The 27,947-nt window shown below is 39.4% G+C and overlaps 1 protein-coding gene and 1 long non-coding RNA gene across 10 annotated transcripts in view; one reads left to right on the top strand and one right to left on the bottom strand.

Moving 5' to 3' along the window:
* LOC308193189 overlaps positions 1 to 5,333 on the top strand; it is a 61,689-nt gene extending 56,356 nt beyond the window's left edge. For all 3 annotated transcript variants that reach the window (XR_013949450.1, XR_013949451.1, XR_013949452.1), the window contains one exon: positions 696 to 5,333. This is a non-coding gene — a long non-coding RNA (uncharacterized lncRNA). The remainder of the gene's footprint in view (positions 1 to 695) is intronic.
* LOC308193182 (uncharacterized protein) overlaps positions 1 to 27,947 on the bottom strand; it is a 221,769-nt gene that overhangs the window by 4,099 nt on the left and 189,723 nt on the right. For 6 of the 7 annotated variants that reach the window (XM_080587541.1, XM_080587549.1, XM_080587551.1 and 3 more), the window contains 4 exons: positions 23,973 to 24,128; positions 20,490 to 20,558; positions 18,728 to 18,892; positions 9,274 to 9,401 (listed from right to left, as the gene is read on the bottom strand). Coding sequence is in view for 1 of the 7 variants with exons in the window: in XM_080587553.1 (XP_080443679.1) it covers positions 24,116 to 24,128 (13 nt within the window). In the remaining 6 variants the exon portion in view is untranslated. The other variant, XM_080587552.1, reaches the window with a different exon arrangement.

Genomic DNA, 27,947 nt, shown 5'->3' with positions numbered 1-27,947 from the left:
AAATAAGCCATAATAATAACTTGTCTGTGTTATACAATACCCATCTATTGACAATCAGGGGAATGAAAGCTACTGATGCACCCCAAAACACATTTCTTTTCCTTTGAATTAGCTAGTAGTTTTCAGAAGTGGTTGACAGTCTTTACTTTCAGCAAAAAGAACTGCATTAATATTTACAGTATTGCTCAGGAGAACGTATCTAATTGGGTGCTGAGTAGCAATTGATACAAAATTGATGTGACTTTTAAGCTTGTACATAGATATATAGAGATACAGCTATTTTGGAGTGATGTGCAGGTGTATGCATAGCTATCTGTGTGTGTGTATGATACCTCCCAAGCTTCATTCCTATTCTCTCAATATTTAATAGGAGTTACGCACTTTCACATCAGCCTTGAAGCCTCCTTTGATCTGAGAGAGTTGCTGCTACTTGTGCAAATTATTTTGGAAGCTTTGTGAGCTATGCATATCAAGCTATGATAACTCTAGTTTTTTTTAATATCATTAAAATGTTTAAGCCCTCAAGATCTGTTAGGCTGGTGTTTTGGTTTCCGCAAATTAAATCCCCTTGAAAAAGCTAATTTATCAACTGAAGCAGATCATCATAGAAAGCATTAAGACCATAAGCAGTAATAGCAAACAATAATGTTAAAATGTAGTCACCTGTTTCCCTTGTGATTTGTTTTGTTTTACAGTTTCTGCATAACATTATCTCACCTAAGACAAACAACCTCATGAAGGGCCAGATTTACCTCCTTGCTGGCATCCGCTATGGCAGCAGCAACGACAAAGACAAAATTGTTGTCCACTGACGGTGCCTCAGTGAATGGTGCTAGCTGGAGTTCCTGGCAAGCCGCTTCTGGTGGGAACCAATTTGTTTGCTTGCTTGCTTGTTTTGTTAACCACCCCCCAATCTGGGCTTCAAGCGGAGGTCCAAAACCAAAGTATAGTGACTAAATTTGTTATCTATAGTTCATCTTTAGTTTTATAGCTACTGCTGTAGTTTAATAGCAAGCTGGGAGCTAGAATATAAATACTGTCATTTCCTTCCTGAAACACACATACCTTGATAGAGTAATTTACTTCTATAGGACTATAGTTGAACATATTCTTTTAAAAAGGAGTGAACTGATTGAATGATTCCCTCTCTCCTTGTAGGAAAGTCTCACAGTACCAGTTCTGGGTTGAACAATGTGCTCCAGTGAGCAGCACCCCACCAGCACGACTGGAGTGAGAAGCTTTACCAAGGTAGGAAAAAAACCTAAAACCCTTTTACCTAGGTTAGGAAGGGAGCGGAGACTTCAGTACCTAAGTCTCATTTTACCAGGAGTTTAGCCAGAAAAGGATCAGGGACCAACCAAACAAATACGAAACACAGGAAACAGCATTTCCTAATCAAAATATTGAGGATTTGTGGGAAAAATACTGCAGGTTTTCACTGCAGAATTTTACAAGAAAATTCTCCAAAGTGTTTATTGGGTGGAGTTAGCAGATCACATCTTCTGGTGTTCTTAGTACTGGGAGGACTGAAACGAAGGCACGTGAGATTCATGGCAGTTAAAATTCCTGCAGTATAAACAAACTCATCCAATTTGTGACCATTTCAGTTTGTTTTGTTTTGTTTTCAAAATTGTTGGTGTTATCCAAAACATTGCATTGGCTCTTTACTTGCAGGATAACAACACTGCCATTCATCTACTTCAGGTATACTGATCACAGCAAATGGGCAAATTTGCAATTTTTAGGATTGTTAACATTTTTTCTGGACTTACCTAATTTTGTGCAGAGTCATAGTGGGTGTCTATTAAATAGTAGCAACATTAAGATGCAACACGTAACTTTTTCTGTAATACAAACTCTGTACATTGTGCCTCAATGACAGAAATTAGGGGAATGAAACCAATGGCTTCTCTTTTTTAAAACAGTCACTCACTGGTGATTGTGGGGAATTCATAACTCCCAAGTATAGACCATTAAAAAAAAATACGACAATCATATTTTAGGTGGGTTCTACCATGAACACTTAGGTTATTTTCATCCTGATTTTCTCAGTTTAAAAATTAAAACATTGTCCTTCAAACGTATCTGAGATCCCGGTCTTGTTTGTGCTAGATTTTGCTGTTGCTCTTGGGGAGAGTTTTGGCCCCATGTTTCAGCTGCTTTGGAGTGCTGCTTTGGGGTCTGGTGCAGGTGATTTTTACTGCCACAGGAAAGGAAAGCATACTTGTTTAGTGAACTGTAATGGAGAACAGACTCACTGTTTCCTGATTTCTGAAATACAAATTCAAACAACACAGATTTGTCCTTTACCCAGGGATGAGTGACAGTAAGGTAAACATAAAGTAAGTGAAGGCAAATGTAACTGATCCCAAATATCAGCTGTCTATTGTATCTACAGCACTTTGGAAATTCATATCTATCTGGATATTTATATAAAAAAATAAAAACTTATATAAAAATAAAAATTGTGAACTCTGCTTCAACATAACACAATTCTAAAAACACTCATTTGGGTTTTTAGAAAACTCCACATATAATTCAGAAATTAGGCTTTTTTCCACTTATTTTCCTGTTACCCTTCTTCTGTTAAACTGCCTGTTAACTGATGCCTGTTAAACTACCAATGTCCATGATTGTAATGACTGCTTTGCTGAAAAGGAAAAATTTTCTCCATCTACTTGTGAAGGGGATTCAGTTGTCACTCCTTGTTGCAGTCATCTCTCTTCACAGCCCCTTTATTCTGGTGGTTAGCACCCAGCATCTCGTCATCACATTTTATTGTATTCTGGTGCACTCTGTGGATCCTACATTAAGAGGTGTGGCTGTAGCCTTTTTAAAGATGGTAAATTTTCATTATATTGTAAAAAACTGCAGGCATTTTACAGCATTTTAATGCAGGCTTAATTGGGTGTGCAAAATGCAAGTGTAATTACAGTTGTGGAAGAAGCTCTACACAAATAGTTTGGCTATTTAGAGGCATAATTATCCAGATTGCATTCACAAGAATTGTAACTATATATGTAAATCAGTTAAAATGCTTTCTAAATAGCCTATTTTAGTCATCCTAACCTTTTGCATTACATAACCACAATGAAGAACCTCGAGAATGGCATCTACAAATGCAGCTTTCTTTGCTGAGTCTTTCTGTGGGAAACTGAGAAACAGCATACTACCTTCTTGGGTTTAAAAATAAAATAATAATAATAAAAAAAAAGCCTGAAAATGCAGCAATGCCTTTTGCGTTACAAGACCTGGAACTTCAAGAAGGTCCTCTGAGACCACAGGAGCCCCCATTCAGATGCAGGTCTGAGGAGGCGGCACAGGACTGACCAAGCCTGGGGGGAGGGAGCTGCAGGATGAATCTGCTGAGTGACACAGGGCAATGAAAGTTTTAGATCCATTCAATTTCCCTGAAATGATGAAAACCACGTTTTTACTCTTCTTCCTGTACTGTACTGCTGTGAGAACAGAACTCCTCCTTGCACAAAGAGCTATTCTAAGATTTACTGGTGAAAATGGAAGTTTTACAGCATTTTAGAGAACATAGATACAAACAGAAGCCTATTTTACATACAAATAAACCACTGATGTTCCTGTTTCTGTCTTTTACACTTTTATCATATTCCAGAGTAGTTCTGGAAAGTGTCTTCACCATGTTTCCTGCAGCTTTTTCCAACCGACACTTTTAAAGTAAGGTTTTATAATTCAAGCAGAAGAGAACACCAGTCTGGTGATGGCTGGGAATAAATTCTTTGCTGCAGTGAAGCCAGTGAGGTTCTATTCACAATTGTCATGAAATTGAAACATTGATTCAGATTTATTTTAGTTGTTTCAAGTCTTCATATTGGGTCAAATTTATATCTCATATGCAAGCATTCCTGCTTAAGAATCCCCCTTGGAACCAGAATTTTTCTATTCAGACCCATCACTGGAATAAATTCATTGATAAAATAGCTTGTGTTCTGCAAATGCTGACATAACCATGCTCTAATGCACAGCAGTAGGTAGAGCAGAGCATCTCTCTCACTTTCTTACTGTCTGATTAATATTCTGAATAATGCAGGTTTCTATGGCCTTTTCTTGTCAATTTGTTTCTTGTTAATATTCCCAGTCAAACCAGCTTCCTTGGTTCTAAACTCTACTTTTACATTTGAGCTCAAAATGAGCAATACGCCTTTTTTTAAAACACAATATTATTACACGATACATTAAGGACAGTACATGCTTTTTAGGAGGGCTAGAAAAAAAATTGCCAATTCTGGGCTGAAGGAAGTTTTTTTTTTTTTTTTCCCCCACAAAAAAGCCCACAAACAGGGAAAATCCCAGCAACAACCAACTGCCCTTTCTGTTCTCCCCAGAACTTCACATTTCACAAAATGGTTCTGTTTTCATTGGAAAATGTTTTACTTGCATCAGAAACGGAGAAGCTTTTGGGTGTCTCCCTATATTTGCAACTTAAAATACTTCAAACTGACCCCAAAGCCAAAGCAGTGGCTAAAGAACTCTTTTTCTCAGTTTCCAGCCAATCTTAAAGCCATTATTTTTTTAAAAAATCATTTATCAGCTAATCTTTTTTTGAAATAAAAGTCTCTTTGCCATGAAAAAAAAATTAACATCTTCTATCCAACTCAATTTATGAATTGACATAGTAACAATAAAGTAATACAGAAGCCTGTGCAAGTATAACCATCTGCTCTGATACTTTTAAATTAATGGAATTTATTAAAACTTCAAGCACTGTTTATAACTATACTCCAGATTTAATATACAGCCTAGCAAGATGACGAGATAGTTGATGGCTTTTTTTTTTATTGAAAGTTTTTTTTTTTTTGCTTTTTTGCATGTTTTTAAGAAGAAATTCTCAAAGACTTTACTATTTTTCTTAATGTTTCCCACTCTCCAGGTTGTTTTTTCTTTTTGAGTTTTTGACTCTTTTTTAAGTTTAAGGCCTCGTCCACTTACTTTAAGGGAATACATCCCTTTTGTCTAAGCCAAATTATATCTTTGTGTACAAGTACACTAGAACATTCAAAAAAATTACACTACTTTTAAACTTATAATAGCTCTTTGAAAGGTCTTAACCAAAGAATATAATTCAAATGCAATTTCTACCAAAGGACCTAATTAAAAATATATATTTATTAACATGGCTTGACCAGCTTCAACCAGGGGACGGTGGGGATTCAGCTGAGGGTGGGGAATGTGCAGGTGTTTGTGTGCCACTTGTTTGCTCAATTAGAGCACAGCTTGCATGTTAAGACATAAACAGACAATTAAGCCTGGAAGAGGAAATTTTGGCACAGTGGAAATTTCTTCACTGGTTAAAAAAAACACTTTTTTTTTTTTTTTTAAACCTCCAAATACATATAACAACGGCAGTAAAGAAGTTAAGAGTAGTCATGCAATCCATTACTCTGAAATCATCACTTATTTGCCACTAATGGAGTCATTGTGCTGCTCTCTGGCTGTACACAACAAAGCGCACAGTATCACAGCTGCATAAAGGAGCCATGTTTTCTGTTTGTATAAGCCTTAGCTATAACATTCAATTATCAAACAATACTAAAAATAGGAGGAAAAGAACATTCCTGACTATAATGTTTATTGGTTAAATCAGAGGATGTGGTGACTGCAAGTTTTAAGAACATTTTGAATATATCTTTTTTTTTATTTTCTGTTGGCCTTTGTTTTGAATATATCTATTTTTTTTAATGTTTATTTTCTGTGGGCCTTATTCTGATATTCCAGTGATGTAAATTTGTTGATTGCAGTAGGCAGATTTATAATAAAAATAGTGCAATTAGATGAAGGCCCAAAAGCCAAAGAAGTGTTAAAAATCTTCAGAGAATGACTAAATGATCCATTATGTTTTGGCAACTGCAAACTCATTTCCTACCTGCTGTTCGTTTTGTGGTTGCTATGAACCAATTATTTCAGATAATGTGGGAAACAGTCCATTTATGAAAATCCATCAAGAAATCATTATTCCACTAGAAGCAATGTGCTTTTTTTAAACAGAATTGGAGAGTATGGATTCAAAAATGTTTTCTCACTTTACTCAGGGCAGGGGGGATAGGGAGGAAGGGGCTGGGCTGGAGGGCTAGAGCCATGTTCTCTGGAGTTTTTACTGAGCAGTTTTTGCATCTGAAATGCACTAGATGAGGGTCTATGTAGTACAGTATACAGCATCTTATTCCATCTCCAGGCACAGGGTATGGCAGCACGGTCAGGAGCCTGAAAGCGCAGCAGCTTTGGCTGTTATATATGATACATGTATTTATTTATCTGGCTATATATAATGTCTGTGTATATCTATCAATCTTCAAACTGTGCCTCACTGTCCTGCACCAGGCATATACTCTTTGTTAGTGCTGCATGCAGGAAAAAAACAATACATAAAAAGTTATACAGATTAAAGCTCCCATTAGTTGCTACTTAAAGAACACTCAGCATGTTCCTACAAAAATATGAGACAATCTCATTATTGCTATTTCTCATTTTTTTGCTGTAGTTTCATGATGCCTCTGCCAGAGGTTGGTTGTGGCGCCCTTGCGTTAAGCTCAATATGAGCATGGCAAATGAGGATTTTTCCCAGTATCCTCACCAAGGGCATAAACAAGCGAGGAAGCAAGCAAACCCCAATCTTATATGCGGGCCTTAGTTTGCCCATGACAGACATCCTGTTTGACCTGTGCATCTGTCCTTCGGGAGTACAGCAAAGCTTGTGGATGGCAGAAAAGCCAAAAGCCCGTGTTAAGGGTGCACCTGTGTTATGCAAAACCAGTGAGCGTGACGAGGCTTGTCCAGTGCTCTCAGCATTTGTTCCTTTGTGCTTCCGGCTTTCTTTCTCCCAGGCTTTAATATAAGAAGCTGCACGCTCTAATACTGAAAATGCTTTCCCTGCTTTACCCAGGATCCATTGCTTCAATGGGCCAATTCTCCACAGGCTTCCCTCTCACACTTGCAGCAAAGACGAGGTTTGCCCCAGGCTGACTTGCCAGGGTGGATCTGGTACCTTCCCACTCTCAAATGAGTGCGTACAGTGAATAATTACTGACCTTTTTTTCCCCCATACCTCAGTGCAGGGATGAATACACCGGGTTGCCTCCTGGAGGGACTCCTTTCTAAACTACACTAACCCATGACCAGAATAAATGATTACAGACCTCTCTGTGCCACCGAGGGCTTTAATCATTACAAAGTGGCACTGCCAGATGCCTTCCTGATGGTAAATCAAGGCAATGCAGCAACTCACTCTTTCACTGCCTCTGTTATTAAATGAAAGCTCACTGGGATTTTTTTAGGTTACTGCTTCCTGATTCTGCAATTTGAGGAGCTGGAGGAACCAGCTGTGCCCTGGGGCAGTGGCTGAAGGGAGCATAGCAGCTGACCTCTGGATGTGTGCAGGGTGTCAGGTGCCGCTCACAGACCACTGTGGTTTTGAGGCCTAGGGACTTAACATGGTTAGGGGTCTGCCTCATGCTAGCACAAACCCTAAATAAAAGTAAGTGCGCTGTAAAGCCTCAACAGTCACATGGGAAACCAAAACATTATACAGTAATAAACAGGCTGGCATATCTTTTTTCTAGAGAACGCCACTGTTCAGCATAAATAGCTGTAATGCTACTCGGAACGGGATTATGTTGTCCACTCTTCTGGAAGAAATGCAGCAGCAAAGCAAGAAAACGAAAAACTCAGTGATGACTGCACATCTTCCCCAAAGCGTTATCTCAGAAGGGGCAACACATAAGCCCCTAAAGGCTCTTTTTTGCTCAAGAAAAGAGGGCCTGCCGTGCAGCTGGGAAAAACAGGGTTCTTCACGTACCCTCGCGCTGACTCAGAAAGATCAAACCCTAGTACCTGGAACGCAGTGGTTCCTTGTACATTTGTTTTTCCTTCTTGTAAATTGGTTCTTTTAACAGAAGAAAAGAAGATGAATCTATGTGCTTTCTTTTGCTTATATCTATCATTTGCTTTTTATTATTTTTAGAAAAAAATATTCTAAATTCCTTTATATTGGATACTTTGAGCCGCATCTTGCATCAAATACTAGAAAATCCTACCCTAAAAATGCCCTACCCATTCCACAGCAAGTTACTGTGGATAACTTGGCTGTAATTGGGCATGAACTTGGAGGCCCAGTATGGCTTGGGCCAGGACCCCCCATTAGGGGTGCGTGGTGCACCCGGGCAGGGCCGTCAGTGTCCTCCAAGCCCTGGCATCACCCCAGTTACACCACGCTTTCCTCAGACATCAAACCCAATTCTTGTTAGGGACACCCAGCGGAATCCATAGATTTCACACATCTACTCAGCTGCAACAAGAAATGTATACACAAGTAAAACAAGAAATTAAACTTGGCTTAGGACAGTTTCCCCTCCCTTTTATTTATTTTTGTCTTAGAGAAAATAAATGTAAACCTCCTTACTTACCTTACTGTTCTTCACAAAAACGTCATTTTCTGTGGATATGAATTAAATATATTTTTTTTTTCAAAAAAGCTCCTTTATGAAAGCCAGGTTTAAAGAACACAATTACTGCTGAAGAAACCCTACAGAATGTGAATACCAGTTTTGTGCAGATTAAGAGACAGTATTTCCTGAAGAAATAGGCTACAGTTCCAAATGCAGTGGATTTTAGTGCTTTTTTTCAGAGTACCGCTAACAACTTTTCTATCTGCAGAAGCAGGTAAGGAAACCAAGAGCAGCAGGGCTTGTGTGTCACAAGCACTCTGTGATGCGTTCAGCACAAGTTTATAGCATTTGCAAGCCATGAATGTGGCCTAGGTCACCAACAAAAATTTCCCAACCTCTCCGTTGAGAGGAAAAACTCCCTATTGAGCTTTGTGAACAAGTGAACAGTCCTCGTTTGCAGTCCCTTAGAAAGAAGGGCTCTGCAACTAGAATATATTACAGAAATGTCATGCAAAGCACAGATGCTAAAACGGATCACGAGACAGATGGTTCAAGACTTCTTTTGGAGTTGGCCGGATTGCCTTTAACAAGAAAACATTTTTCTAAAGGCTGGAATGTTTCACTCAACATTCCCCAGTTTTCTTGGGTCCAGGCTGCTTTGATGTAGCAGGTTACAGGGAAGTTTCCTAGTGCTCTCTGCAAAGCAGTTCTAGCTCAGGTCTCTGCCAGATTCTGGATAGTGCGTCTCATCTTGGGCCACTTTCCTGTGGCAAGACAGTGACTCTGCTCAGCACCCCGATCACTACAGCAGAAACGCTGTGGCAAGTCAGATCCCCACATTAATGCCTCCCACACTTACCTACCATTGCTTGACCCAAAGAGCTCTTCCGAAATCAAGGCACCGACACTGCCACCTGAGAGCCAGCCTTAAACCATTCCTTTTCAGCCCAACACAGAAGAGAGCCACGGTGTTGGCACCAACAATACCTGCAGAAGAAAAAATGTCATTTTTGGGTTTAGTTTGTAATCTCTGGGCAAATGCTGGATGTTTTCCCCTTTCAGCGAAGCAAGCTGATTTTTTTGTCATGCTGTGGAAGAGCTAAATTCACTTGCTGGCAGGGCAAGGTCAGTAACATAATTTCTCTGGACATCTTAACCCCAAACTGTTAACTGGAGCACACTGCGGAACTATTACGACATCTGGAGCAAAAATGCATTCACCTCAGGCCTGTCGCGGCGTTCAGCCTGGCAGTGTCCTCACCAGCTGGTTCCTTCCAGCTGGCTGCCCTTTCCCTGCAGAACAAGCTAGCTTTATTGCTGAGAGGCAGACGTATGGGTTGGGTATTGCACAGACATGTCCAAAAGCAAGGGCAGAAACTTTCCATAAATGCTTCAGGTCATCACTCAGGATGAGCAGAAGGGAACAAACTTTATTTTGAAAGAAGTCCAGAAAAGATGGCACAGCTCACACTGCTTCACCTGTGAGGTAGCTCATACTGGCCTCCTCTGAATATGTGATGGGTGCCCAGCTCACCTAAATACTGCCATCTGGGGAGAAAATACTACTCTCAGTCTGTTTGGGCCTCACAGTGGAGGTACCAGCGTCTCTTCATCTCTGCGAGCTGAATGCAATGACCTGTTAAGCCAGTGGTATAAAGCAATCTCTGAATTTGGCCTTTCCTGTGAGGACTTCATATGCTAGTGTCTTTTTATTTCAGGAACAACACTGTTCATAAATCAGTTCTCTCCTAAAGGACTTGGGGAAAATACAATATTATCTTAATTAAACAAAAGTGTTTTTCTGCAGATCACTCCAAATGGAACAGAATGACAGCCACATCAATGTACGTCCTGTAATTCAGAAAATGCATTCAAAAATGTTTCATCTAGATTAAAACCCTATTCCTCCTGCCAGTGTCATTTTCAATTTACGGCTGGGGAAAAGCAGGGGGCTGCAACTTGCTCTTACTGATTAGTCACCCATGTTTTCTCTTTCTTTATCTCACACCAACAACATCGGGTATCTGATCCAAACGCTCACTGGAATGCTACAAAAAATGTTGGTGCATTGATAAATGCTTGTTTTTTGTTTTTTTTTAACTTCTGGGCAAGTCAGTCTAGTACAAAGATGGGTGAAGGAAAGGCTAACCATATATAACATGATTCAGAGAGCAGGTGGATGGATAATTTGCAACACAGATTGTAAACCCTTGTGCCATTTTAATGTGTCATTATAGTAATGGGAGATTTATGCTAGCAATACTTGCAGGTTTTTGCCAAAAGCACACATTGCCTAAATTGAGACTATTGATGTAGTGCTCTCATCATTTAAGGTGCATTAGAGACACTATAAGAAGAGAAATGTGGAGAGGGACATTGGGATGCTATTAGTGAGTTGCATATGAAATTAAATGGGAAATGAGCAAAACTCCATCTCATCATAGCACAAAACGTCTGTCTCTGCATGAAAATAAAATCATTCTTATTCCACTTGCATGCCGTATGCTGGTAATTTGCACAGCACTGAGTGGTATTATTCATTCAACGTGGCTAATATTATTTATAGCATTTTGAAAAAAGCCTATTTAATTGCCCATAGATAGCATAATCTCTCTAGCAAATATCTCCCAAATGGAGACCTGGACAACACGAACTGTGCAATACTCTGCTGATGGCCCATGCTATAAAGGTCCCTGTAGTCTGTATATGTATATGCGAGGATTTGGAGTCCAACCACATTTCAGATAGGGTGAGATGACAGTTCAGGCATTAGACAGTAACAGTATAGTTGGCTGGAAAGTTATGTTTTTTATCAGAGGGAATCATGCCATATGTGTCTGTTAACAAAAATAAATAAATCCAAACCTAAATAATTTCAACTAATAACAGCAAACAGCCTGGATCTCTCTAAACAGAAAAAAGAAGCTTAAACGTTTTGAGTTTCTTACAAAACAAACAAATAAACAAACAAACAAAGTCCACCAGATAGGAAGAAAGAGAAAGAAGGAAAAAGGAAAGAAGAAAAAAAAAAAGAGAGAAAAAAGGCAAGAGCAAAACCTGTTACTTGGCCAAGTATGGCAGCACTGTAGGTCCCGATATCCCTCCAGTCTGATAATAGAGACACGTCTCCAGTTATCTATATGATATTTTCAAATGACCTCAGAGGAGCACATGCTTTTAGCTACAGGTAGGCAAGAGTCATTTTGTGTTATATTGTCCTTTTTTACACTGTATTCATGCACATTATTTTCTCACAAATTAACAAAGCCACAGGATTACTGGGAGAGGTTGTGTAAAGTACTTTTCCCTAAGCAGTGAGTAGTTTCAGTAACATATCTGTCAAATGAGAGGCATTTCCTCTTGCATAGTGCTGCACAAAAAGAGGTTCAAGGAGAGAATAAGACAGAAAAAACACTTGCTGTTTGTATCATAAGCATTACTTTCCCCCAACAAAAGCAGAACTTCGGCAAAAGTCAAATCCACCCATGAGAGCTGGTGTCAGAGTAATAAAGGCAAATATTGCAAAGGAAAATTTGGATCCTGGCCTAAAGAAGTTGAATATGAGTTTTAAAGGTACATTGTAAGTCATCTGATGGATGGTCCAGTGAGAGCAAGAACAACCTGGCTGCTTTGGCTCTGAACTTGGCTCTGGAGAACTGGGTTTAGTTCACAACTCAGCCACAGGCTAAAATATTGGACATGTGTGTGCCCTCTTTTCCCTTCTGTAACAAGGGATTATTTCTTCAGTACTTCACACTGGTGAGAAAAAACAGAATTCATTAACCTCTGTGTGTTCTCACATGCTCCCATCACAAAGGTCATATATAAATTACACTGTAAGAGTAACTAGTTGTTTTAGTGGGTTAGTGTAAGTATTAACACACCGTGAAATATTGGTGTTAAAATCAGCAGCTGGTGAGAAATTCAGAAAATCCCCCCTTTCCTTCGCAAGCTCCGTCATTAAACATTTGCTTGTTTGCATTTGATTACGTCGAAAAATTTTGCATTGCAGAATCCTGATCCATAGTTCTCTTTAATCACAATTTATTGTGATTTTGATTGCTTTCAATTCCTGCAGACATTTTGCTACCTGTCAACAAACACAACAGAAAATAACTTTTGAAACTATGCATCAAGTCTGCAGTTATCAGAAAGCAGCTGAACCACTGAAGTGGGAGTCATACGGCACTGTTAGAGGGGGGCATTTGCTCCCCTGGAGTACACGGAGATATTGATCCAAAAATCCCGCAACCAGCAGTTTTGGCAGCAGCTCCTCTACATAGGTGTTTAAGCAGGTAAAACAGATTGTCTTCTGGCAAGTGGTGGTACTGAGACTCAGGCTAAAATTTATTCAACACTAACAGGTGAACCTGAATTTCTACCTGCCAGTTTTTCACCTGTCTCTTTTTTAAATACAAACAGTTGAAATCCAAAACTCTTAATCTAATTAGACCTTGAGCTTTTGTGAACTCGTCTGTATCTCTGCTCTACATTTTACAGTTAGGCAATTTCTGTGAATGGGTCTAATTAAAATATGAAGCAGCATGCAGTGTGTCCAAACATAAAACAGAAGTATCTCCACGTGGTTTTTTTTGTGTTTTGTTGTTGTTGTTGTTTTGTTCTTTGTTTGTTTGTTTGTTTTTCAAGTACCACAGGGAGAAAAGGCAAGAAAAGTGCTAACATTAAAAAATGTTATTAAACGCTTTTTTTGAATAATGATATGCTGTGCAGGAGTAACCATGTATTTTGCTGTGGTCTTTTCTGGCTCCCAGCAATGACCTCCTTCCAATTTTCCAGTTCTTCCTTTTTGAAAAAGAATGGTCCTTGAGTATGTTTCTGCTCATTGCTATGGCTCGTGCCCACAGAGCAGAGGCTATTACAAACTTCAGTTGTCTGTGGAGGCTTACACTGAATCAAACACAATCATACCTTTTTTTGCATTAAAATATCAACCTTTGTTAAAGAAAAACATGACACTGCTTCCCAAACTCTGGAGAAGCTCTGAAGACATTCTGAGAGTTGCATGGGAAATCTGAAAAGACGTACAAAAGGGAAATTGCCTTTACAGCTGTAGAGATGAATCATACACATTCAATTTTCCATGTAACTGCAGCTTTCAGTGAAACACCCCTGTGTTGTTATCCCAATCTCATTGTAACCATTACCCATGCTCCTCCTGATGCTCCATGTTACCTGCAGTATGTTTAGCTACAGACATTTGGATTTTCAAGCACATGATTTTCCAGTTAAAGCCAATGAAGGCTCTAACTTGAATTACTGCTGTTGCTCCTTGTGATTTTTCATGTCTTACAGTTATTTTTTTTCTGATAGCACCAGTCACAACATTGCACATCATGGGATTGTAAGACGATTCCATTTTTATTAAAAAGAAAATATTTAAAGATATCACGCAAAGATTGAAATGACGAGTGCAAAAAGCTGAACATCCCAACATCTACTGTTTCCTAAAAGCATGTGAGTTTTTGATGCTTCAGTTACAGGGATTTAATGCTTGGAAGTGTAGGGACTGATGAAGATGTCAGCCCAGAGCCTAGCTCTAGGGTTTGCTGTAACCAGAACACTGAGGAAAGTACTTTTCTACTGTCACTTTTTTTTTTTTTTTTTTGGCTGCTTTTGGTCTCTGTTGGGGTGAGGAGATATTTTTAACCAAAAACCCTTTTGCTGTGAATAACTACCGAACTAACACAATTTAGCCATCTTTCCCTATACAGGAGTTCCCCAAGGGGAAAAAAATAAAAAAAAATTAAAAAGCCCACGTAGGAAAGAAGGCAAATGAATGAAGTGTCCCAGCTGTAGGTCCTGCAGCGTTTGTACTTGGGCTGTGTGTCTCATGCACCAGTGCTGGTGCTTGGCCATCAGTCCTGCTTGCCTCAAACCAGGAGGAGTTAGCAAAAAAATACATGGGACGGGGATTTGCTAAAAAGTTCTCACTGGCCTTAAAATATTTTCATCCCAACTAAGTACCTGCTGTCCACGTGAACAAGTAAAATTCTCAGTGAAACGCAGACCACACACTAGAAGTTGTGAAAGAAACTGGATTCACTTATGATGCCACGTGTTGATTATTGCAACCTGCTGATTTCCCTCCACCTGCACAAGCCTTAAAATTCACGCTGTCCTTCATGGTCACATTACCGTGATGGCATTGCCATTTGGGACATGGAAATGGATTTGCTACTTGAGTTGAAGCTTAAGCCACACTCTTTTATAAATCCAGATACGAAAAAAAAAAAGCTTCAAAATGACTTTGTTGGTAGGTTACTTCAAATTTTTCTTCACATTGATAGCTGAAATACTAAATGGCAGATCTAGTCGAAATGCATAAATACAACATTTCTCAGTACTGCTCACTGAGAATATACAGTGAATATTTTGAAACTAATTCCCCTTGCTGTTTTCTTGATTCATGAGTCTTAACATATTGGGCACTAGCTACCAAATCCCAGTCTCTTTAAAATTCAGCGGGAGTTTTTATTATTGACCTCAGTAAAGCTGGGATTTCAACTGCATTTTAGGGAGGTCACCAGTTCCATATTTAAAGTCAACTGGAGTTGGACTACACTGTCCCAGAGCAGCTGAACCGCTGAGCTGCCTTCAGTTTGTGCTAGCCTGAACGACAGCTCATGTTTTCAGATAGGTCTCCAGCCCACACAAATTACAGCTGCTCCATAGTTTGTATATGAACAGCTTTCAGATCTTGGTTTTGGTAAGCATTATGGAATGAGATACAGATTTGATCCTATTCTTGACTTTTTTTTTTTCCTTTACTTTGGTCACAGCATAATTTGCAGAGAGACTCAAAGTGATGACCTTCAAATGAGGTACCCAAATGAGGTTACACAGCTGAGACTGATTACTTTTCCCATCAGGATACCTGTCATGGTAGTTTTGGTGATCTCTAGACATCCATTTCTCCACTTGTTTCCCAATAATAGGAGAAATGGACCACACAACAGAATGATGAAGGAAATTAAAGTAAAAAAAAAAAAAAAAGAGAGAAGCATGTGGTGTTTTACTACAAAATACCTTGGATCTGAACAACCCTGAACATGCTGATGAATTTAGACAACCAGCTTATCCTGCACCTTGTAATGATGGTTCAAACTGAATTGAAGGTTGGAAGTGAATCTTCCAGATTTTGCGAGAGTTTTACTTGACTGAACTTTACAGCAGGTTCTTTCCAAACCATGTCATGTGTCTTGGTTGTGACAGGAACAGAGGCTGACAGAACTTTGCATTCATGGCCTCTTCTTTACATTTTAAAGCTGAAAATTACTGGGATATTTACCTCTGTCCTTAACAGAAAATCTGCATCTGGACCTCACTACAGCCATTGGCAACAACCCCACTAATTTTACTGAAATGGGACCAAACAGATACAAAAAATTAGTTTTTCCTGATGAGCTATTGGGGAGCAGAGCATCCACTGCTGAAAATGTACTGTTCATCTGATAATAACAATCAATAGCTAGTGAGAGCGCTCAGATAAAGAAAAAGCCTAAAGCCGGTCTCATGCTGGCACAACATACAGCGAGACAAAAAGCTAGCCTGAACCTGAGGAGTACAGACGCCGCTGAAAACAGCACACACACAGGGCCATCTGCTAAAAAAGGATTTTTTTCCCCCTAAGTCCTCCCAGGTTCAAAACCAGCTCATCTGAAAAGTGAAATTATATAGAGTATCTTGAATTCTGCTGTCCAATCCGGAATAGCAAGAGACAAAACTGGGAAGAAACAGAATGATCACTTTAGCAACACAAGTTATGAAGCAAATGAACCCTCCCTCTGCTCTGCTTGCAGATATCTATACTCTAAGCAGAATAAATGTAACAATGTGGTGGTACAGTCTGTCCTGGAGGTTTATTTCCGTGGTCCCACTGAGCCTCTGAGGACATATTAAGGAGTAATGGCAGATGCATGCAGGTCATTTGACTTGCTGCAATGATTCTGGCAGCTGGACAGATGTGTAAGGACTGCAAGAGTCAATTCTGTAATGGTAAGGCACAGTTGACTAAACTGGATAGTTCTGGGAACTGAGCTTGTTTATATGATTTTAAGTGGTTTTAAAAATTGAATATTAGCAGGTAATAGTTATACAGTTATGAGTTCAGTTAACAATCTGGACAGCTTTTTTAGTACAGACTGCTTAGATCTAAATAAAATGATTGAAGCCTATTTGTTCCAATGCCCATAAGCAATTCTTTTTTTTTTTTAAACTGCGTTTGCAAAGCCACTTATTTTAAATATCTGACTTCTATATGCACTGACACTCCTCTCAGGAGACTAACTAGCAGAAAAGAAAAATAAGCAGTGACACTGCTCTTACAGTGGATCCAATCCCTGAACTCAGTGAGGTGCTGCCAATATTTTTGGCAGAGAACTCCAAAAAGATCGTGCCTAAAGCTGCAGAGCTGAGAGGTGAAGAGAGCAGTAGGTGTTGCAGCGGAGCTGACCTGCTCTCAGGAGGCAATCCACTTTGAGGACACCCACTGGCTCAGGCTAGTGATAACTGAAAATACGAAGTGCCTAAATCATGTAACCTGATGTGGTGCCAGTAGGTTAATAAATATGATGACGCAGATCTGCTGCTCCCTGTCCCTGTTACTCTATCACAAAGTACAAATTCATCTAAATTAGAACTGGGGTGCAGTCATCAATATTCTGAGGTGTTTTCAGAGCTGAGTATTTATTTCAGAGACTTGCCCCTCCTGAACAGGGTATTGGTTCTCTGGTCCTTTTTAAAAATTACCTAAGTTCCATCCCAAGCAAAGAACTTATCCCAAAATCTTTATTAAACTCATAGGATAATATTAATCAATGTCTTCTGTAAGCTCCTATGAGCTCTCTCTGTCATTTCTCTAGTAGCCTTCTAGAAAATATTGGAAAGCACATCCACACATATCCTTCAAAACTCAAAACTAATGTTTGATTAAAAAAAGAAAAAAAACAGGAGTTTGCAGAGAAAGAAAGAACTTCTTTGTTTGTTGACAGCAATAAAATGTAACTTGTCACCAGAGTTGATATGCTATATTAATGGCTCTTTTGTGAAACCACAGAGCTGAATGTTATAAATATTGATGTGAGCACACTGCTTCTGGAAGTGTGTGATAGATGAATTTTTTAACGTGAATACAGAATTGTCTTCAGTGTTTGTACAACTTGGAATTCCAATATCCTCTTTTAATTGGAAGCCATTGCACTCACCACCAGGAACAATTTATGCTGCTGATGCTGCAGACAGAGCACGGAAAAATATTCCTACCTACATCTGATAGCCACAGCTGTCAGCATCTGTAAGGAACAAAACTGAGGGACAGATCTCCGAATGAGCTGCAGTGCTACTGTGTGTTGTTGGGCTTCTTCGCTTTTTGGTATATAAATGTCCTGATGCTCACAGTGACAGCTTCGTTGCCGTGGTTACTTGTGAGCCAGCCTCTCCTGCTGTCTGAGGAGCCTGGGTCTCCTCTGTACTGGATCTGTCCACATGGGCCTTGCCTTAAACAGCTCAGCAGAGACTGGGGGATCAAACGTCACAAATCAGCATCTGACCCTCAATATTCGTTTATGGGGAAAAGGATGTAACAACGTTCCTCATTCTGCTACAGAGATGAAAAAAAGTATCACCCTACCCTACGAGGCTTTAAAAAATGCTTAAAAATTCCTTCTACATGACCAATGTTCAATTCTTTTGAGGAAGGTGAGGACAGAGAGACTGTCTTTGATGTAAATGCTCAAGTTTCCCTTAAGAGCTCCCATACCAATGTACCACTTAACGTGCACTTCAAACTGCTGCTCCCATATTCAGGGAGCTCAAACTGGTTCTGTCCCAGCACACACTGTGGGGTGACAGGTAAGTGAGGCTTGCTGAAAAAGTGCATGTGCCAAAAGAAGGTCAATTTAAATCCAGGAGACAGAGCTAAAAAGGTAATGCATGTGAACAACTAGCACCAGCTGCTGCCATAAAGGGGCTAAATTAAAGAATAAAGAACATTAATTTTAGATAGGATCTAAAGCAATATGGGATTTTCAACACCCCATTGTGCAGAGACTGCATTAGGAAAGAGTAAGAGACTCCTTTTCCTACAGTCCTGTACAGGCACAAGCCTCTCTAAAGTCAGTGGCACTGTCACAAGCCAAAAAAAACACACCCCAAAACCAAAACAAACAAAACAAACAACAAAAAACCCTTATTCAACTTCAAACATTTGAAGAATAGAAGAACAGGAGGGAAGAAACAATTTTCTCCTCACTTTGCAGATCGGACCACGGCGCAGATAGCTGGTCATGACTTACCTTTTTTTCTAACAAGGCCTTCTGCTGAACACCGCAGTGAGCACTTGGAATTGGATGGCAGGGACGGAGATGTACAGCATCATCCAGCAGAGCTGCAGCGTGGTGGCTCTGGCATCAAATACTGGTCCACAGAATGCCCTGATGTGATTTGCATTAGTCCTGTCACTGATGAAAAACAAAGAAAAAAAATTGAAATAAGCCAAGGAGGTGAATATGAGCACTAATTCTGTAGGAAATTCTAAAAAAAACATGAGCAGTTTTGGCCTGTCCAACTGTACTGTATCACAGCAGACTGTGAAGGTCACAACCAATTTTGGGGTCTATGATTACTGCTTTTAAACAGATAAACTCTAGCTTATAATTCAGCAAAGGTAACACACACTGTTTTGAAAAGATAAAAAGCACAATGATAAAAAGGAGTCTTCCATTTGTGAGATGCCATTTCCCAGCTTGCAAGTGGGACACTGAAAGATGAAGTGATTTGGTCAAGTTCATAGGGGAATTTGTAACAGGGCTGGAGACTGAGACCACAACACCTGATTGCTTTGCTGATATTTGAGCTGCAAGAGCAAACGCTCCAACTACAGTGACTTGTAAAAGAGAAGGGATACCAGATCTGTAGCATACAGGGAAAATAAAAGGCAAAATATGTTCCGAAGTATTTACAACATAAGAAATGATAGCAACACATTTCAGGTGTTGATGGGCGTTGGCTTTATATAGGGGCAACATAACTTCTCAGTGATCTGTATTAGGGAGTATGGCTATCAAAATTAACAGATGACACAGACTGAACAGGCTTGCTGTGCAAGGGGATTTAGCACCAAACAAAAGGAAAAATGCAGAACATTAGCCAAAAGTACTTAACAGACAGGAAAGACTATATAAAATGTTTTGGCTTTTCTACATTTGGGACAGAGGAATGTGCTCTGTCCTTAATGTAGAAAGTTAAATACCAGCTACTTCTTTTCATGCTTTAGCTGTAATAACTCACATCATTTACATTTAATGCTAATATAATGCTATACACTAGAGATGGAGACTGTCATGGCATGAGAGAGGCATGGAAAACGAACATGTTCATCACAGTAGAATTTGGAGACTGTGACCAAGATTAGGAACCGTGGTCTGAATGGTTCCACCTTAGCAACAAGAAACACTAGAAAAACTGGTGTCAAACGCAAGAGTCAGTATTGTAATTTCATTGATATCTAAAATATATTCTCCATTTAAGGAAGATACACTTTGAATACTAGGAGGCAGAATCCAACCCTAGTTTAAACGGTAAAGTCCAGTTATTTTGTCTTCTCTGTGGATATTATGAAATATTTGTTGCCCAAAGTGGGTGAATTCGTCTAAGAAGCTGCTATTACTAGTATAAATGGCAAAGTCTTGCTTAACTGCAAGACAAAAGTAAAAAAGTGGCATTTACAGAACAGCAGCAGTAAAGAAAAAGGCACTCCAGTCCAGAAAAATATGAGTTTTCTGAAATTCATCTTCAGGCAATATTATTGAAATGCATATTCAGGACTTAATCCCAGTATGCTGTTCTCCAAATGTTTGTGTAATGTAAGAACAAAAGACCAGAACTGTTAATAGGTGCATACTTTAAAGAAAAGTCTGACTGCAAAGATGTAACAGATAAGTACAGAGGGGAAAATGCCAGAAAACAAACTCCTTGACCTACTTCCCAAACAGAGAAAACAGGCACAATGCAGTGTTTCAAAAATTCAGGAATATTCTGACAAGGACTTACTCTTACCTGCAGCTATCCTCCACCCAGCAGTTGAGCTCTGTGCAGTAAATCTTGGCAGTGTTGTATTGTTCATTTCTACGGTATTCAGATAAAGAAATTAATACATGTTATTCAGACAAAAGCCATGCCACACATTTACAGGAATGTTGTAGATTTGAGAACAGGGCACAGAAGTAAATAAATAGCATAGCCCCTGATGTTACCTCTGCAGCACAGCTCCACAGGCAAACAGACCAACACATTTAACCAACAGCAGCAAGGACAGGAAGACAGATAAACACGTCTTTATTTCAAAATTTCTTCTGCCTTGCAGGCTGAAACAGCACCTAGGAGCTACAGTTAACTCTGAGAGGCAATCCCCATTGCCCCAGGATTTTATGACTTGGTTTGTCGGTCTTGGAGATGTGGATTTTAATCAGATTCATGATAAGTGAGCACCAAGCTTACTGAGTGGTACAGTAAAACAGCAGCTTTCAGAGCTGGAACCATTAATTCAGCTATGCCAAATTTATATAATATTTAAAACCTAAACGTTTGTTTCCCATAGTTTATCAGTTTGGGGGATAGAATGATGCCGGAAAATGTTCAGTAGGAGACAGCAGGCGCAGTCCAGCAAGGCCTCCATCGTTCTGACTTCCCGTCCCTGAGCCAAGAATTATTTCTTGTAAAATCCCCACAACTCTTCTTTCAGCCGTTGCTTCCTTTGCTCTTCCTGAACCATGAAACTCATATTTCTTTAACAGCGCTACTTTCCAGCAGCTCTCTGGGCAGCTGAAAATGCCAGTCCAAACCACATGGGCTCAAGAGGAAGCCAAATCCTGCCTTCCTGTGGTTTGGGTGGTTGCTCTAACAACCGCTCATTGCAGAGAAAGCTGGGCACCTCTCAATCTCCTACCACCCTACTGTTTTTAAAAACGAAAACCAAAACATTACACAAGTTTCTAAACAATGAGGCAGAATGCATTTTGAGTAATGCTGAGGAAGCCGGCAGAAGCGAGTGAGCAAGCGAGCATACACACCGTGCGGAAAGGAGAGCTCAGATGGTTACTGGTTCAGCCTCTTCAGCTTCAAAATTTATGGCTGTAGACCTCATAAAGATCCTTGTGGCCATCATTCTGTGAAAGTCTTGTTCAGTTCTGATTTATAGGTTGAGTAAATCCAAGCAAAACAGCAGTAAAAGGAATTTGTGGGATAATTTACAGCTTCAGTTTAGGTTAGGCTTTTTGGTAGTTATTTACTTTATACTTTAGATAAAGATTTGTGAGTAGCCAATTACCCAAGGCAGCATGAGTAGCTTTGACAGCTGAGTTCAATGCTTGAGCTACCCTTAGAAAGTATTGCCTTATTTTCTGATAGAAAATGCTACAGTTAAATACAGAGGCCAGAGTCTTTATCTCCTGTGTTAAATGGGGGAAAAAAAACATCAAGATAATCCACATGGAACACAGCGTTTGAGGATAAAAGCTCCCCAGCAGAACAGGGAGAGATCATTACTGTGTAGTTATATAAAGCCAGGGCAACTTTTTTGCTGGCTTTTTTTTTTTTCCTGCGCCAATTTACACGAGCTGAAAAACCACCCCTAAAGAGTTCATTAAACCTCTGTCTCAGTGTATTGCTCCAGGACTTGAGTATTTGTTCACCTGAAAGATTCGTTATTCTCTTAATGCAAAATGGTACCTTGGACTTTAAAACTGGGTGTGACATGTTGGTGTTGCCTGCCTATGTCTTTTCCCCACATTTGAATGCAGTGTTTTATTTGTGCACAACCTGGAAAATTGCAAATGCCTAGCAGGAATATGGCTAGAGCAGAGACACAAACTGGAGGAGGCTGCTCAGCCGCACTTTCTACAGCCCCATTTGCTGTGTGGGCTCTGCTACCTCTCACAATGGAGGGCCTTTTATTGCCAGGTTTATTTCTTTGCTAAAGTCAGGTGAATAATTTACCCTGAGTTTTGATTGATTTTGTGTCTTTTTCAGTTTGAAAGGGAGCAAGAAACCAATTGCAGTTTCTCATTAGAAATAATTTCTACTTAATTCCTACAGCTACTTTGAAAGCAGCTCAAATTCACAATGCTAGATCTCAAACATAAGCCTTGTTGATCAGACACTTTAGTCACAAGCTATCTATCCAGCTGGGTGAGCATAACTGTGCATTTTCCTTGCAGCTGATGCCTGAGCAGACACAAACTATGAAGCTACTGTCTAAATAATCTGCAATACTCAAATACGCATTACTTTTAGGCCACTGATGGAAAAGGCTTTGGCATTACAATTTAATAGCCCTCACAAAGCAACCAGAAAAGTGACATGAGCCCCTACTCCTAGAAAGGGCCACAAATGCCCTAGTTTCATCATCACCTTCCTCCAGCTTTTCTCCCCCTCCTTAGACTGATCCCAAACACTTTCTTGTTGCTGCCACGGTGACTCTTGTCAGCCTGTGATAGCTATAGAAAATAAAAGCTTCAAAACCTTTTAAAGATTCAAATGTTAGGCATCAAGCATATGTGGCTGATAACAAGGAAAGAAGTTATACAGAAACTAGCTTCAATTATTTTGCAAATAATTGTCATGACAATATACATTGGCTGGGCAGACAGTTTGTTGGGAACAGTTCAGTCTGCCACTTGCACATCTTGCTTGATGATCCACAGCCACACAAATACTTTATCGGTGGATATTTAACATCACAGTCATAGCTAAGGTTATACTTCCACACCCATGGTCTGAGATTTCATCCACACTCTAAAGGAATTTCTCTGCTTTTGATTTCACATATGGGCCAAATCCAGAACCAGTATTATGATAAAGTCAGGGAGCTTTTAGAGATGTAGAAGGTGGTAAAATAACACAAATATTATGTCTGCATTTATTTAAAAAAAAAAAAAAAAAGCTTTCATATGTTCCAAAAGCAGGTCAGTATTCAGACTAGAGCAGGTTCCTGCAAGGAAGAGATTGTGGGAATTCTCATTTTTCGTGGCTATGTGGAAGGACTACTCCTCCCATGACTAGTTTCAAAGAATGCCCTGGCCCTTTGAAGCTTTATTTTTAAAGTTTTTTTTTAAGTTACCTGAACTCTGACAAATTTCACTGAGTCTCTACACAGTATCCACAGTGCACCACCGAAAAATCAGACTCTTAATTATTTCAAGCATTCCTAAGAAAAACTGCATGTTTTTGGCAGAGTCACCATGCTTAACCTTGGGCCTTTAACCCAAGATGCCCCAACGCCACCGCTGCTGAACACACAATTGCATTCCTTCTCACTCATGTGAGTTCTTCTATAATGACGATACGCAGCAACAACAAATGCTCTGCAGACACTACCTGTTTAGCAGCACACCCTGCAAAAAGGCGGGGAGTTACATTCTGGCTAGAGCTAACTGAGCAGCTGTTTTTCAGTTTGATGGTTAAGAAAAAAAATCAAAGACTTCCACCCAAATAAAAAAAGGATTCTGTTATGCTCTATTCCATTTTTTCTAAAATACTTACCAAATGTGAGGTGACTTCACCTACATTCAAAATCTTCCACCAGTCCCCAGCAGATGAGCACTGCAAACTCCTGGCATTGGCCTGGTTCCTTCTTCAAATTCACTGACCTTGCCCAACCGCCTTTTATCTTGTCTGACTCTTCTCTATGCTTCCACCCTTTGTGCAGAAGAAAAGGAGAAAACATAGGGCCCCACATTAGAACCAGAAAAATAAAAACTGTAAACCAGAAAAGCACACAAACCCCAGATCTAACTGTAGAAATAATATGTTCAACTCAGCTGCATCTTTCTTAAACCTCCTGGATTTGTATTGCAGTGGCACAGTAACCACAGACATCACATAGAAATAATTTTTCTTATGCTTTGGCTATAAACAGAGTGGAAATGTCAAGCTTGTAATAACCTTCTGATGATAAGGAATCAAAAACATTATTAGTTTTAAGCATAACAAAATCCATACACATCTTGAAAAAGAGGAGGCAAAAGTGTTCCTGTGAAGAAAGGTTGCTTGTGAATATTGCTACAGAAAGTGTATTTGCACTGTCCTTGTTACACTGCAATTAATAATAATTTGAAAAAACTTGCTATAATTTATACTGATTATGAACTTCCAAAACTGACCTAATAGCAGTGGAATAGCTCTGGCTGAGATGCCTTACTCACCTGCAATAGTAAATGATGCTAGAAACAGGCAGGTAGCTAAGCACCTGGACAACATTTCTGGCATCACTAAGAAATTTTATTTTGAAAGCTTACTCAAAATTAGAGCTTTTTGTGTTCTTAGGCAGGGGGAGCAGAGGCATTGCACTGTTCAGGGAAGGACAGTTCACCCATTAAAAAAAATAAAGCTCTGGAAGAACCCATGGGTGCCACACTCCTTTGAGCAGGCCTTATCTCAGAGAGTGTGACCTGTGGCATAAAAACATTTTCCTTCCCTTGCCTCTGGATGTTTCAAAAGAAGGCAGGATGTATCCATCTCTTTCATGAAGATGGGAGTAATGTGCATACCAACCAAACCACAATAAAGGAAAGCAAAACAAGCCAGTTATACCAGACAAACCTTTTTTTGATTTGTTTTCAATCTCGGCAGACTCTGACATAGCTTTGTGGTCATGAGGATCGTGATGTTTCCCTTCCAACGTCTATGTGCAAACAAGACCACTCCATGGTTTATTATTGTATATACAAAGTTTAACCTGCCCATTTGCAATCTTTACACGAAACAACCCACTGCACTGTTTAATTCACTTAGTTACAAACAATGTTTGAACACTGATGCAGCTAGATAGAAAAAAGGAGCTATTTAGGATTACCAAATAGAAAAATCACCGCTTTAGCTCCTCTTCCCTATGGTGGAACTAGCTTTAATAGGTAAAGCACTGGGAAGTGTAGCTACCAGTTACTGCCCTAAGAGCAGTAATGGTCACAAGGCTCGGTGCTTACCCAAAGTCTTTTCAATCAGCCCAAGAGGTTTTCTAAAAGTTGAGAATTTATACTAGTATCAGTATCATTTCATAGAGCTGAATTCAGTTTACCAACCTACTCCACTCAATGCAGCCCTGTGGAAAAGCCCCTATGGCTCATCAACAGCAGCTTAGAAAAGAAGCCTCAAATGCAGTAACAAGATTGAGACACAGATTTGTAATTACACCCAGGATTTTTCTTGTTGCCATTTTTGTAACTTAGGAGAAAGGTTAAAAGCAAGTGGAAAGGTCTAAGACAGCCATTAGCGCTGCCCTCCAGGAGTTCCTGTTAAGGCTGCTGTCATTCTGAGGAGACGGTGGACATCTTAGCCTCAACATTGATGTTTGGAAGACAAGCAAAATAACAGAAGAGGACAGACAGTTAAGAGAAGAAACTGCTGAAGGAAGAAATGAGTTTTATATAGCAATGACTGCATTTATCAAGTTCCCTTAAATATTTGTTTACCAGCACTGCCAGTATTTCTCCTGAGTGGTATTGACACTGCTGTCATTAAAAGTTTCAAAAAACTTTACAGAGCACTAAACTATCAGAGTATGTCAAATATAAGAGACAAATAGCACAAAGTGAAATTTCTTTCATTGCCTTTTTTAAAAGAAAAGTTATTGTCTACATCTTCTTATTAATCATAGCAGGAAATTCAAGGAAGTCCATAAATCAAGGAGGAGATACTTAAACCCATTGTATTTAAATACCAGCATTTTTCAGACTTCAGAGTGAACATCAGTTTATTTCTCAAATGCACTGAGTATTTGCAATAATTAAAGGAAGCCACAAATTCTTCATACCAACACATTATATATGAAATAGGAACATACAAATCCAAATAAGAAGGTAAAATTTTCAGTTGAGGAAATAACTGACTTGGAGCAACAGACACACGTTTTAGGTGGCTATTTCATCATTTGCAGTCTTCATATCAAGATGGAAGAATGAGCTCATGGCCTCTATTGTGCCTAAATGTGTTAACTTTGAAGGCTGTTACAGAAGAAGAGGACTCAAAAGCCCCTTAGCACAAGCATCACAGAAAGAAAACCCAGCAGGTTAACAGCCACAAATTGTTTGATGTGGAAAACACTAGATGAGAGCCTAGGATTTTTTATTCAGGTAACTGTCACAGCATTTCCTTCCAGTCTTAAACTCTCCTTTTCCTTCCAAGAGGTTTACAAATCTATTTCAAGTCAGAGTCACTAAAGGTTGAATATTCTTTGTCATATTTTTCTCTCCACTTCTAGAAGAGGCTAATCTGCAAGTGTGTTGGATGAGATTTTTTGCCCCGCTTCTGTCTCTTCCTTGATCTCAGTGAGTGCTGCCCAGGAATCTTGCATTTTTGTACATTTTGAAATTTGCATTTACGTGTTGTCTTTTATGTTGCTGGAAGCAGATCTCCCATCCCTGTGGCAAAACTTTGAGTTTTGATTGCAGTGCTCCAAAAGCAACGCCAGTGCTGCCACTGCAGCAGTGCAGCTATCACATCATGCAGTGGTTCAGCTGGCAGCTAAAGGGGTCCAGATGTCTGCTCCATGCTGCAGGAAATATCCCCCTGAACACTGAAGTTCATGTCGGTATGATACATTTACGTGGACAGTATCTTCTGATCACTTGCTATAGAGATTAATACATTAACGACTAATGGCATTCCTCTGCAGATGCTAAACTGACTTTCAAGTATTTATGATACATTACATGTAAAATTGCCCAATTCAAAGAAGTCAAGAATTTGTGCTACTGTAGAGTAGTAAACTATTGGATTCCATTTGGGGAAGCTCTGCTGTGCTGAAGAAGAGAGAGAAAAAAAAAAACAACGTGCTTTTCAAATAAAAGAGAGCTTGACAGATGTGCTTTTAGTCTTTCATATATATTATGACTGGGCATTTTGCTTTGCTTTTCTGTCATTATCCATGGTATTTTATTCAGACATAAACTGCTCATTTTGGAATAGTGAAGTGCAATATTGAAAAGGTTAAGAGACTTCTCTAACTACACCATCCCCATTAGCTTACTATCGGAGCGCTAAGCATGTTATAAATAACACATGATTTAATCCCTGTTCATTTTTGGAAAAACAAAAACAAAAACAAACAATATACTACAAAATAAAAGGAGGGAAGAGAAACACATTTCTGTAAATACATCCAAATACTATAAACTACCTAATCAATAACTTCTGTAATACACTGAGCTGAACAAACAATGGCTAGTGAATAATTTAGTAAGTTTTGGCAGTTTCTACTCCAGAACTGACCATCGGCAGTTTATATTTTCTCCAGCACATTTGTTCTACAAAATTTCTCCTAAATAATTTTTATGAATAACTATTGGTCTTTAGAGCATTCGTGAGCAGTTCATTGTGACTCAGATTAAAACTGAGCTCTTTCAGACAGTTTTAGCTGGGTGTATCAATCATAGTATTATTTCCTTTTCTTGACGTAACACTATGGACCTACTATCTATTTTTCTAATTTGCAATCCATCACCTAATCCAGTGTGATGA

This window comes from Anser brachyrhynchus (genome assembly GCF_964034855.1).
Source record: "Anser brachyrhynchus genome assembly, chromosome: 3".
Lineage (NCBI taxonomy): Eukaryota > Metazoa > Chordata > Aves > Anseriformes > Anatidae > Anser > Anser brachyrhynchus.
Note: the sequence above shows the minus strand (reverse complement) of the source record. Positions and strands in the feature narration are given on the sequence as shown.